The sequence below is a fragment of the Mauremys reevesii genome, linkage group 16 (assembly GCF_016161935.1).
Source record: "Mauremys reevesii isolate NIE-2019 linkage group 16, ASM1616193v1, whole genome shotgun sequence".
Classification (NCBI taxonomy): Eukaryota; Metazoa; Chordata; order Testudines; family Geoemydidae; genus Mauremys; species Mauremys reevesii.
In genome coordinates, this window is record NC_052638.1 from 18,445,989 (window position 1) to 18,459,671 (window position 13,683).

Sequence of the window (13,683 nt, forward strand, 5' to 3'; positions counted from 1 at the left end):
TATAGTCAGGAGCAATAGTGTCAGAGATTACAAGTTTCAGCTGCTCATTTTAATATTCATGTTGAGGACTCCTCAGTTATTTGATTCTTTTATTAACTGTCAGAAGAATGACTAATAAACTAGAATTGAAAAGAAGAGACAGACTAACTACTGAAGAGACTAGCCAAAACTGGGGGAAAAAAAAAATATATATATATATATATTGTTCCCCTTTTAAAAGTAAAGCAGGCTGTTTTCAAAAGAAGCTTCATGTACGTAGAGCCCTGTGAACTACCCGCACAAACCACATTGTCCGCATATAATTCCTATTGTCAGCAAAGTACAAAAGCTGTTTCTCCTCCCACTTTTGAAGTTGCATTCCATAATTTTAGGATGCAAAGACACTAAAGGAAAAATGGTACAAAACAAAAGAGAATAAGAAAGCCAATGCAAGATGAAGAAGATAGCTCCATAACAAGAAAGTGATTGCACAGCAGAAGATCAATCTACTGTAACAAACTGAGGTTCTGATCCTGCAAGTGGATCCAGGTGCTCATGGAATCCTACTGACTGTCCAGGATTCTGCTCAAGAGCCACCTTTCTGCACAGTCCATACAGATCCAAATGTAGGATCAAAGCCTTTAATAGCACTGAAAGCCCTGGGACATAAAAGCGGAGGAAGGAGGGGGGGGGGGGGGGGGGGGAAGAAAAGAGAAATTTTTTTGTAAGTATTTCTTAAAAATCAATCATCAAAAACATTTCCAGCTGAAAATGTTGTACCTACTATTCCTGCAAATAAACATTAAGTTCACTAGAACAAAAAAATTAATGAAAAAAATATATTTTTCCAATTACTAGGTATATTTGCACAGAAGTTCATGTATTAATCAGTTTCTCTTTTGTTGGTGTTTAGTTCCACCACTTTCATGCATTGCTCTAGGAGGAGTTTATGCACATATTCTTCCCCAAGAGAGTGTTTATCAGTAACAGCAGCAAAGCTAAAATTGAAGAGGTGGATCTATGCACATAAAGGAAGGGGATGGGAAGAGAGGTGGGCCTGGGCAGGTTTAGTGGTGTTGCTCTCTGGCTTGCCCAGGAAACTCTCATAAGCAAAACAAGGGGTCAGAAAAGCCTTTATTTATTTATTCCCCATCCCCAATAAATAAAAAGGAAAGTCAGGACATACTATTTAAAAAGGGGCTCTATCAGACAGTTAATTTTTGAAATTACTTTCATGAAGCTCAAGCTGATATTTTTAAACAGTTGCAAGACGACTGGGGAGGGTCTTAATATCCGCAAAAGAAAAATGTCTGGTGCACAGATTAACAAAAACAGAGCTAGAGTTATTGTCATTATTTCAAATCTAAAGAAAGCAACTGGGATGCTCAACTGCAGCTGCTATAGTAAGTCCGATAGCAAAAATGGAGATAAAAACCATATTATATATACAAACCATGATTTAAAAACAAACTCATGATTCTCTGACATCACTGCACTCATAAGAGAAACTAAGAGATTCTTCACACAGAAGGTCAAAAGGATAAATAATGCACATTTCAATGGCACTGTCCATTTCTTTTAAAACCAACCATTTCTGACTTTATCATTTAGTGAGTAAGCAAAAGAGTTGCTGCTCCAGCTCCATAAAAAAGACATTTGCTACATTACTCTTTAAAACATTTCCCTTCTGTTTGTTTGTTTTAATTTAGAAGTATCAACGGTATCAGGTTCAAATTTCCCTCTTTGATGGTGGACTTGGATAGCAACACCTAGGGTGACCAGATGTCCCGATTTTATAGGGACCATGCTGAATTGGGGGTCTTTTTCTTATATAGGCTCCTATTACCTCCCACCCCGGTCCTGATTTTTCACATTTGCTGTCTGGTCACCCTAGCAACACCACAAAAAGCTGAAACCTGAGCTACAGTGCTCCCAGCTCTTACTGAAGACAAAATAGCTATTGAGTCTTTGGCCCTGCCTATACTTGAAAGCCAGGCAAAACCTTCCTACCGTAGATGCAGTTATCCCAGCAAAAGCTGATACAGTTTTTGTGTGTTCAGCCAGCAAAATAAGCTATGCCAGAAAAGCACTTCTTTTGCCAATATAACTGCAGACACTAGGGCTTCTGACAGCACAGCTATATCATGAAAAAAAAACAAAACATTACACCCCTAACCAACATAGCTAAGTCTGGTGGAACTTAAGTGGAGATCTGGCTTCAGATTGTGTATGATTTTGCTGAAGGATTTCAACAAAGAGGGAAGTCTGAAACTGATACACCTCAAATATGCAACGTCAAACACACCGAAAAAAGGATTAGAAATTAATATCTTGAAATTCTTTATATACAGTAAGGGGCATTAAACGATGCAAATCTATGGTTTGTTCACTTTTAAGAATGAGAGGATTAGCAGGTCAAGTTAGATAAGATCCCAGAACCGTCCAACTAAATTTGCCATGTTACTAAAAATGGAACAATGAAAAAGCTGCCTACATACCTTCACTGCAGCACATATTAACAATGATTTCCAGGGCAGTCTGCTGAGCCATCAGTAAGGCTGTCACTTGTTTCAGCTCCCACTTATCAGACTAGAGAAAACAAACAAAACTTAATTTTGGAGGATAGCACTCTAGTTTTAAAGTGGCGAGACTGTCAACCAAAGCAGATAAAATACGATAATTGTGAATAGATGTCGCATAAAAAACTAACAGAATAGAGAATATCAAATGTTCTACTAATACTGGTGTGTGCCAAACTTCAGAAATTGTTTAGTATTTTGAACAGAACCTACTAACAGGCACAGATCACTTGTTATCCTGAAAGGTCTAATCTCATCAAAACCTGCCAAAAACTCAGAGTTGTTCTGTTTTCCCCCTTTTCAGTATGTCTGAATTCTCATAATTTGTAAAGAATTACAGCTGTGACTGGTACCACTGTTTACTAAGGTTGACAGGCACTTCCCATTGATTCAGTTACTTCATAAACTTTAACCATGTGGGCTGAAATTTGACAGGCTGGGTGTCTGCCTCAGGCTGAATGTATTTTAAAAAATTTCAGCCAAAATGACTCAGCGGTTTCTGAGAATGAGGCGATTGTTTTGCCCTTGTTAAATTCTGGCACTCTTTAATTTGAAAAGGTCTAGCACCCCCATGCTTTGGAGCAGGGACCTGAAATTTGACAAGGGTTGGGCTTTGTGTCAGGCATATGCCTTTTGTGGTCCCAATGAAAATCTGCCCAAATTTGGTCTACTTGTAAGACCCTTTGTAAACTGCAGGGTTTAAAAAAAAAAAAAAAAAGAATCACAGCAGAATCATGGGTAAGGGTTGGAATTTCACAGGACAGGCACAAGTGCCAAGCTCCCCTTCGCCTCCCACTCTGTGGAGAGGCTGTGGCTGCATGATGGGGGTTATCATGATGGCCCTATGCCAGAGGGGGGTGGGTAGAGGAATGGGGGGGAAGCCATGCTCCAGCCCCAGCAGCCACTGTGGCTTCCTGTTTGGGCGGCCAGCTGGCAGAGAAAAGGAGGTGGCACTGATACCATGCTGGTAGCTCTGCCTATAATTAAGGGTGAACCTTCCATTATAGGACCCTATTTTCAGTTGCTTATAACTTTGCCAAACTTTAACAGATCAGGATGAAATTCTCTATGCCAGGAGTCTGAGGCTGAATATTTTGGGAAAGTTTCACCCTTCTGCGAATGAGTTATGGAGAAATGAGATTGACAATTAACCAAAGACTAATCAGAAGCATAACACTGCACTAAGTGCTATGTCAGCCACAATCAGCCATACTTACTGGAAGTAGATCTGAAATGTCATTTTCTCTTTTGACTTTTCCTTTAGGTGGTTCTTCCATTTCATCATCTTCGTTCAATACAGAGTTGTCTATTGTATCACCCACATTTTCCTCAGTTTCTGCCTCTGCAGTGAGTTTTAACCTTTGTGTTTCAGCTTCCTTCATGTGAATAACTGTTTCTCCAGCATCCACCACTAGTGATTCTGAGAAAATCTTCAGGATAGCATTAATTGTGCTTGCCTGGCTACTGGATGGAATGGTATCCTTTATATTCCAGACAGAGCCTAAACATGGGAGAGTTAGAATGTCAAAACCTTTAAACTACATGGTGCATGGCCTTCTTGTAGCCATTGCAAAACCAGAGCTTGTGTTAACTGTAGTACTCAGTATCTAAGACACATCTTTCATCAAGAATCTCAAAATACTTTTCAAAGACAGATATAGATCCCCATCTTACGAAAGGAGAATCTAAGGCACAAAAAAGTTTCCCCGTGATCAGAGGCTTCATGGCATGGCTGAAAACAGAACCCATGTCCCCCGATTTCCAATCCCTTGCATTAACTGAGAAACAACTGCCTCCTTCAGAAAGGTATGAGTACTTTATGAATTGAAATTTCAGGAGTTCCCTATAGACTTGTGACTTTCAAGTGCCAACCTATACTGAACATTCAGGGCCCAAAACCGTAAGCTGGGGCAAACCTCATCATGTGAAGATGGACAAAATATTTCCATAGGGAAATCCTGGTGACATTTTGCCTGATAGATATAGCAGATCTTCAGGACACTGAATGAGCTTAATTTTGAGCTATTCATGGTCTTAAAAGGATGAAGGGAGAGATTTTCTTCCATGTTACATTGCTTGATTTTATTATTTGTCAGACCTATAAACAGTCAAAAAATAAAGAGAAATTAAATAAAACCCTCCCTTTCTAAGCACTGGAGAATTCTAGTTAATTGTCTTTCAGTGCCAGAAAGTATCTTAACTGGAAGGTATAGCACAAGATGGTGAAGCTGAAGGGAAAGCACGCAATGGTCCAGGCACTTTATATTGGGCTTTAAAAACCATGCTTGAAAACAGATTTTCAAAGTCTGTTTCAACATGCTTCCAGCTAAACCAATTTCAGACAAATCTTGATTGGCCAGCCTGGACAGGCCAGCCTGTTGTAAAACTGCTTTCAAAATCTCGGTTGCAGTGTAATAGAGTGGCCAGATAAATCATGTTAGAAATGATTTAAACATTGTTCTTGCTAAACCAAAGTTCAAAATCTATTTCCAAATGCTTCAAAGCCTAGTATAGGTAAGATCAAGAGCAACACAGTTTCTTTAATATTTACTATTGCTTTATTTCCTTAGTAAGAACTAACGAATGAGTAACAGAAAACCAAATTGGGACTGAAGTCACAATCAAGAGACAGCATTGCCTTTAGGCATGATTCAGATATTGGCTCTCTTACGCTATCTGGTTGTGAAAGATGACATATGAAACCCCAGGCTCCATGACAAAGGTATAACAGTGGCAGGAATAGATCTGAGAACAATCCACCCAGCTCTTGCTTCTAAGCTGGCACTTTGGCAACAACATAATTTGTTGCTATTACTTTGGCATGATGGAGAACTAAAACCTCTGTCTCTCCCATCCCACTTTACCTTCTATATAGCATGTTCCAAATACAAAAGTTAGGGTCCAGTTGAATCATACCTGCCAACAATGTCCTTAAAAGGATATGCTCCATGGTATTGTCTTGGGACAACATTATGGATTCCAATACTTGATGAGCAGAAGCATTGAAAGAAGAAAGCAGGTCTGGGTTATCTTCCGTCACTGTCTGCAAGCAATGTGCTGTAGTGACAAAAACCAATCAAACAAAAATGTAACGTTTTCAGATATCTAACTGGATAGTAAACTATCATCATGAAAGCTGCTCAATTTCACAAGTGTGGGATAAAAGTAGTACACTGCCCCAACAATAATCTTTTTTCTACTAAAGAAGGGTTTTTGTCTCCTTTTTTGTTGCATGAAAGACACGCACAAACAGGGGAAAGCAACGTAAGAGCTTAGTCTTGCAAACCCTTTTGGGCATGAATAACTTTACCAAGGGAGCAGTCCCACTGAACTGAGTTACTCACATGCAGAAGTATGTGGATAAAGCCCTGACTGACTGTACAAGAGAAACAGTGGAAGTGTTGTGAAGTTCTTGTAACAATATTAGTGAGAGCAAACATTTTCAGAGAGAAGTGTGATTTTTCAATTGATGGTGCCCTCTTGCATTACAAACACATCCCCTTTCCCCAAAAAAGCTAAATTAGTTTATTTTTCTCCGGAAAACCTTCCCTCTCACTCGAGCACTACAATACATCACTCCCCTTTTGGAGTGAGAACAAGCATACAAGATTTCAAACTCCAAAGTGTAATTTTTAGAAGGAGCCTTTCTGAAGTTCTTATTTTCAGTTGTGAGTCTATAGGATCGTTAACATGACCATATAATACAGTGTATTGCAAGGCTAGATATATATTCGTAGCTCAAACTAGATCATGATCACTACCCTACCCACCACTTACCTACTGAGAGAGCCAGATCTACGTTTGTGGAAAATTTCTTCAAATATTGTAACACAACATCCAAGCACCCTTCTTTATTAAATACAGATACTGCCGTACCATTGCACTCACTAAGAAAAACAAAGAATGAGAAAACATTTTTCACTTTTAACAGAAGTCACTCTAGTAGAACTCTAACAATTTATTCAAACATTTTATTTTTTGAATTTATATTTTTATTAATCCATTTTTTAAAAAACTAACAGCTCCAGGACACATTTTCCACTTTAAAGGAAATAATTTCCAGTCAGTAATAAGAAGTCATTGTTCCAGCACAGATAGTTGGCATTCAGGAGTCTATACTACATTTCTAAAACCATCCGAAAGGTGCCATTTACTTTAATAATCTTACTGATTTTATTTGTATTTATTTAAATTGCCTCACCTAGTTCACTTAGAACTAAAATATTAAGATGGGACCGTGACTTCTACAGATCAAAAACACCGCAGAACCCAGCCAATGGCCAGGAAACTTGCGAGAATTATTATTTGCCTAGTTCCCAAAATATGGTAAGTGCTTTACAAAACATGGTCCCTGTCTCAAAGTCACTTACATTTGAAATAAGACCCGACAAGTGACAAATGAATACAAGAAATCCAGTTCTACTGAGGACAAGGGTTACACAACAGAAGGTTATGTGGCAGCACAGAGACTTGTGCATGCAGTTATTTTATAGTTCTATGTGCGTTAGATACTAAGGCCCCAACCCTGCTACTACTCCATGCTGGTAGATGCCTGGAGCCCAAATGAAGACAGTAGGGCTTCATATGGTCTCAAGGTTCCACCCCCATGGAGCATCTTACATGATGGAGCCTAAATGAAGAACAACAAAAAACAATTCTAGGTTGAAATTCAGTTTGATCTCTTAGCCCAAGTCTTTGTCAGATTGTGTCATCCCGATGTTTGCACTAGAGTTTCTATTAATATTGTTTCTGTTTCCCTTTGCGCAACCTATAATTTTCTTCATGTCAATTACACAAATCGACCCTAAATTAGTAACGGGACTATTCACATGCTTAAATATGCTTAAGAACCCATCCTGTAACCAAGCACTAACGGGCACTGGTAACAGCTGCAGAGCGAGGAGGAAGAAAAGAAATCCTCACTCTTTCCACCTATATGACCGCAGAGTGGTGGCACCTAATAGCGAGAAAATCATGGCTCTTATGTATAGTATAACTGGATGTGTTCCATTGCTACAAGGTTGCCCATCCCCACACAGCAGGTGGCAGGATTTGACCCAACAGAGAAGATGACTGCCTAAAACAAGTGGCATTTCTCTTTACAATGTCAGATAGCAGGAGGGAGGGGGAAGCTATTTCTAGCAAGGGCGGCATGATCCATCATTTTAATCTTCCCCTCATGACTGCAGTACCCGGGGAAAGCACACGGTGGACAAATCTGTGTTATCAGGTTGTGCATTGCTTCAGTTGCCTTTGATTTTAACATTTTGCTGAACTTAGTTCCCAGTCAGTGTCCCCTTTCTTTATGCTACAGATCTGCATAGGTCACTTTAAGGCTCCTATCTCAGCTCTCTCTTCCCTATTCTGTTACTCTTCTGCAGCATTCTCTCCATTACAGACACCCCAAAGGTTTACTAACCTCTATGTTCTATAGGTCTTAATTCTTTACCTATTTCAATGCTCCATATACCTATCTAGACATTCTGCATTTTCCTTAATGTCCTCTCCCTCTAGATTCAGCACTCTTTACACTTTCATGTAGTGATCCCCAGGTGCTGATAGAATGTGCATAGCACAAGAAGATCAGGAAACTCCACTCTGCCCCTTCAGTGGAGAATGCAGAGCCCAGCTGTATATTGGGCACCCTAGATTTCCATTCTGTGGCTTCGCTATGAATTCTAGGGGACTCCCATTTATATAAGCTATGATTTGGAGCATTCCGGAACTCAAGAGGCCTGAACTCAAAAAAATAAATTATAAAACTCCTACTGGCTTCACTGAGCACATGATCTGGCCCACAGAGAGTAGTTTAATTGTAGCAAAACATTAGGCTCCAGCAGCAGGGACTCAAGTGGGGCCTACATTCCCCATTGAGGCTGGGACAGCACTGGAGTCTCCGGGTTGGAATATAATGTTCCCCTACTTCTGCATCACAGAATGGTCCTACAGGAAATTTGGGAGGTGTAGTCTTCATTCTCCCATGAACTGCAGAAAGTCTTCACTTTCAGAGTGACTATGATATAGTACAAAAGCCAAAATCACGATTTAGGCTGAGTAGCTCTTGGAAGTCAGATTTCATCACAGTCCGACCTGTTTGATTAATAATAATTTTAAAATAATAACTTTTTGGAGCTTCAAGATCTTTCACTTACAAAATATGTTTTATCTTATTTGCCATTTATGGGGAAAGGTATATAAATACATTTTTCAAGTTTGAAGAGGAATAACTATGTTGATATATAAACTACTTTCAGGAATGAAGTGATTAGATATTATTGCTTTTATCTTCACTGGGGCATATAAGGTCAAACAATTTTTCAAAAGAAAAGCATCTGTGTTAATATTAAAATGGAGCTTACCATACATTCCACAGCACATTAACAGCCTCATTGGCTATGTCTTCAACACAATTTTTCTTTGTATCTTTGCATTTCATAGGGGAGACCTCGCTGGCCTCTAGTCCAGCACTGCACTGTAACCAAATAGGCAAAAAGGAATTGGAAAAGAACTGGACAAGAGAAAAAAATTAAAAGCAGAGATCTCAGGACAGCTACTTAATGACAGAAATTACAGTGAATCTGCAACTCTTCATGGCAAATAGGGTCATATACGAATTCAACTATTCCTTTCTATAGAAAAGAAATTACACACCTTTACAAAATCACCTTGTACTATGTCTTGTCATACATACCCTCGTTTTCAAAAGCACTTTCTTATAGACAAATAAACTTGTTAAACTTTTGTCTGACTGTCACAAGAAAAAACAATGCCAGATGCTTCTCAGAAACACTGGAATGTCCATTAATGCTAATAATTAAACACTTTTACAGAATGTCATCTGCATATCTCACAGCACTTTACAAACATGGCTAATATGGAGAACTGGGAAATATGTTGGTTTTTTATAAATGTCATATGCCCCCCTGTGTAATCACCCTGTCTGAATGCATATTTAGACCAAAAAGGACTGTTAAAGAAACCAGACTGGAAAGACTTGGAATTTAGGAGAAACACTGTTTTGTTAAATGATTGCCCCTATGCTGAGGGAAGCTGTCAGGCTGACACAGAGACTTACTGGAAGTTCGTAAATACCAATCACCTGCAGCAACCATGCTATAACTTGGTGCCCAAAGAGAAGAGAGGGACACCAGAGCTAAATCAGATCTACCCAGGGCCTCAAGAGGAATGCCAAGTGTAGGTAAGACAATATACATATAGATCTCCGTTAATTTAAATCCACTTCACTAAGAGCTGAGTACCCTTTGGCAAAACAAATATTCTTTGTTTTCAAGAATCTGTTCCTGTGTCACTGCATACTATTCCCGTCCACAAACCCCCAGAGGAAAACTCTTGCAGGTGCCAAGCCCATGGGCTTACTATATAATATGGTTGACAGCTAGCGGGTATAAATCAGAGACCCAATGGGAGAGCGGAGGTTCGTGGAATCCCATCCCAAAGGGAAGTGAAGACCTTCCACTTAAAAGGGATGCACTCAGTGGACTGGAAAAGAATCTCAGAAGGGCAGCCTACACAGGGATTGACAATTATCCACATTTTATAAATGGGGAAAGTTAGACACAGAGGTTAAGTAGCTTGTCCAAAACACAGTAAAGTCAGCAGACAGATGGAACCCAGGTGTTGACTCCCAGTCTTGGGCCTTATCCACTGGACCAAATGGAGACTATATAGTACAATTAGCAGTATTAGAAACACTTGATCTTACTATGACTGGTACAATAACAACGTTGCCAACTGTAAATTCAATCATTAATTTGGACGACAGCACTCACTGTGAACCTCAGTAGACACAGCATGTAATGTAAAATTGTAAAGATCCTGCAATCAAATTTGCTTGCATGATTCACCCTCCCTATACCTGTGTGGGGTCCCATTAACTTCAATGGACCTCTGTGTGCAGAATCAGGTCCTTGCTTGGGATCTCTCTCTAGATTTGCATATAATTTTGGTAAACTCTCATAGAAATAAAGTGTTCCATTTGTATAATAATTTATGTGAAAAGTGATTAGTAGCAATTCCTTAGGGAGCTGTGACATTTTGGGGATCATCCCAACCAGTAAGGGGCTCAGTCACTGCCTGCCCTCTGACCTTCGGGTGTCTTAATGCTCTACTGCTATGGCTCTGATTTCAAACATAAGCTCCCAAGCTGCTTTTTATCCATTGCATACAAAGACTCTGATTTTCTCATTCTCTCCTTTCCTTCATTATTCCTCTTGACCCGAAATAAACAAAAGAAAACAACAACCTGTGAGCTTGTACTTTGTTTCCTCACTTTTGAATCCACTAGGGTTTGTTCAGCAAGTGTTTGGAGTGTGAACCTCAGTTCACTGATACTGGAGTGCAACTCCTGTACCAACTACACTACTGTGACATGTTGGAGATCATCCAGATGAGTAAGGAGCCCTGTAACCACCCGCCCTGTACCTTGGGGTGCCTTAAACGCTGTATGGCTCAGAACCCTGATATCAGTAGCTAGCCCACAAGCACAAGGTCTCACCCTGGCCTCCACCAGCTTAGTCACTCCTTGAGGGGTGATTCCAACAGCCCTTGGAGTCCTGAGTCTCCCCAAATCCATCCTCCCCGAGTTCATAAATACCAGTCACCTGGACCATTCCGGTGAAGGCATAAAACAAGCCTTCTAGTTATCAGTTTACTTTAGCACACACACTCCATACAGTTTGCACAACAGGTCTGCTTGGGGGTAAAAAACAAATACAAAAGAAGTGGATTTAATAGAAAAACCCCAGATTAAAATATGAAATAGTAAAGGAAAGCAAACATACACAAGCTACCCAGCAAACAAAGATGCAGCCTCGCCCTTGGTCTACACCACCCACTTCCTTCAGTACAATGAAGTCACTCAGGGGTGTGAAAAATCTACACCCCAAGCAACGTAGGTATACTGACTTTATCCTCCTGTGTAGACAGTGCTATGTCGGCAGGAGAGCTTCTCCCATCGACATAACTATTGCCTCTCATAGAGGTGGAGTTATTAAGCTGACAGGAGAGCTCTCTCCCATCAGTTTAGAGCATCTTCACCAGACTCGCTGCAGCTGTGCCAATGTGAATTTGTAGCGCAGAACTGCCCTCAGGCTTTACATTTCCATCTTCAATAAAATCCCTTTTCTAATACAAGTTACCTATTGCCTTTGAACAGTTCAGCATACACCGTAGATACTGGGGGGCATTAGCGTCCACAGACTGCTTCCCATCTAGAGACTGTCCCTCAGTTGCCTTTCACTTCTAAATCCTTCCATTTTAAAAGGGTTTGCAGGGTTTTCTTTTTCTTCAATCACTACAGATATTCAAAAAATACCACTTTCATTAACTTTAATGGCCCATCATTGTCTTTTCCTGGGTTGTGCAATGGTTATTGAGTCTGATTTTGTGTGAGCACCTGGCTCGGGAGGTGCCTCTCCCTGTTTGATTGCTCAATGTCCTGCTGGGAGGTGGAACTGAAGTTTATGAGCACAGTTCTCCATATACACAAATACATAATTTCATAACCATAGTCTGTATACATACCTCATAATGATTTTTAAGTTTAGAACTTTACAACCTTTCACAAAAGACCTTATTTGGCATGTCTGTCTAGTATAACATCATCATATAATAATCAGTTGATTCAACTTCTTATTCTTTAGAGTTCAAACCCCTGTTCTCCCCTTGAGGTGTCTGGTTGCTGATTGTCACATGTGCAATTTATTTTCAGCTAATATCCTAATTCTGCTTGATTGTATCTACTACAAATAGAAAAAAACCATTTACAATTCTAACACTATACGTTAATCTTGCCAGAATTTCTGCTTAAATATCAAGTGACTCCTTCAGAACAATTTTACAAACACTTCACAGTAGTTTTGAAAAGAGAAAGACCTGGAAAGTTTAAAAATTGTATCGAAGTTAAAAAAAACTAACATACCTCTTTCAAAAGCGCTACAAGGGGTGTCATGATATCTTTAGTCACCATGTCATCACAAACTTCAAATCCTCCACAAGCACTGAGATTTCTGGAAGAAGTTAAATGCCTTGGATCACATATTATAAAGTTATCTGCCTTGAATATTTGAAATATATTTAAATATTTCTACAGTAACAGATTTAGAGGTTATGACAGGCTTCACTTTTTTTTTTTTAAAGTAACGTTTAATTACTAAGGTGATACTGCATGAATCACCTGCTTTTAGTCTATTACATGTCTTAATCTAAAAATATATTAAACTCAGTTTAAAAAAACAAAACCAGACCTATGTAGATAGCATAGCAATGAGCCGAAGGCACAGCAGCAAGTCTCAGAGCCCAGGTCAGCTGACTCAGGCTTGCGCTTCGAGGCGAATAATAGCAGTGTAGATGTTCAGGCTCAGGCTGGAGCCTGGGCTCTGTGACCTGGTGAGGCTCCAACCCCGAGCCCAAACGTCTACACTGCTATTTTCAGTCCTGCAGCACAAACCCAAGTCAGATGACCTGGGCTTTCAGACTTTGTCATGAGTCTTCCCCCCGCAGCGAGGATGTACCCTGAGCCTATTTTATTCCTACTAAAATATGGCAAGATTTCATTTGGGAAACGGATCCCCAGGCCCTTCCTTCTGATATCCTGGAAGCTAATCTTTAAAGCATGTGTGTGCAAAACATTTACAGGAAACTGTTACTAAACACATTTCTAAAGGAAACACTAACATTATGCTTTTGTGCAAACAAAGAAAACCAACAGTAGGTCTGGGTGCAGTACAGTTAGTCCCATACAATTTTGTCAGATCTAAAAGCTAGCTATTTTGAATCTTCTCACTAACCCACTGCTCCCAAACCATTATCAAAACAAAGATTTCCACATGAAACATTTTCAAGCATTTAAAATTTTATCCCTTAGTATTTCCTTCTATTACAGAGATGGAAAACAACATGCCACAAGAAGCAGGTACCAGAGTAGCAACAACTACTAAAGGTAAGCTGTGATCTTGCAATGAGACCCTTGTTGTGCTTTATTGAAGTTAATGAGCATCTGTCCATATGAATCTCATTGTGAGATCAGGATCATAGTCATTCGGACATCAAGACTTTTCTGATTACAACAACATATATAATAGGGTTAAAGTAAAAAACCCCAAAG

At 39.6% G+C, this 13,683-nt stretch overlaps 1 protein-coding gene across 1 annotated transcript in view; it reads right to left on the reverse strand.

Moving 5' to 3' along the window:
* The window catches only part of HEATR3 (HEAT repeat containing 3), a 33,994-nt gene that overhangs the window by 12,839 nt on the left and 7,472 nt on the right, over nucleotides 1-13,683 (reverse strand). The window contains exons 3-8 of the mRNA XM_039503338.1: nucleotides 12,499-12,586; nucleotides 8,918-9,030; nucleotides 6,336-6,445; nucleotides 5,475-5,615; nucleotides 3,776-4,059; nucleotides 2,478-2,568 (exon numbers count right to left, since the gene is read on the reverse strand). Coding sequence (XP_039359272.1) covers nucleotides 2,478-2,568; nucleotides 3,776-4,059; nucleotides 5,475-5,615; nucleotides 6,336-6,445; nucleotides 8,918-9,030; nucleotides 12,499-12,586 — 827 coding nt within the window. The remainder of the gene's footprint in view (nucleotides 1-2,477; nucleotides 2,569-3,775; nucleotides 4,060-5,474; nucleotides 5,616-6,335; nucleotides 6,446-8,917; nucleotides 9,031-12,498; nucleotides 12,587-13,683) is intronic.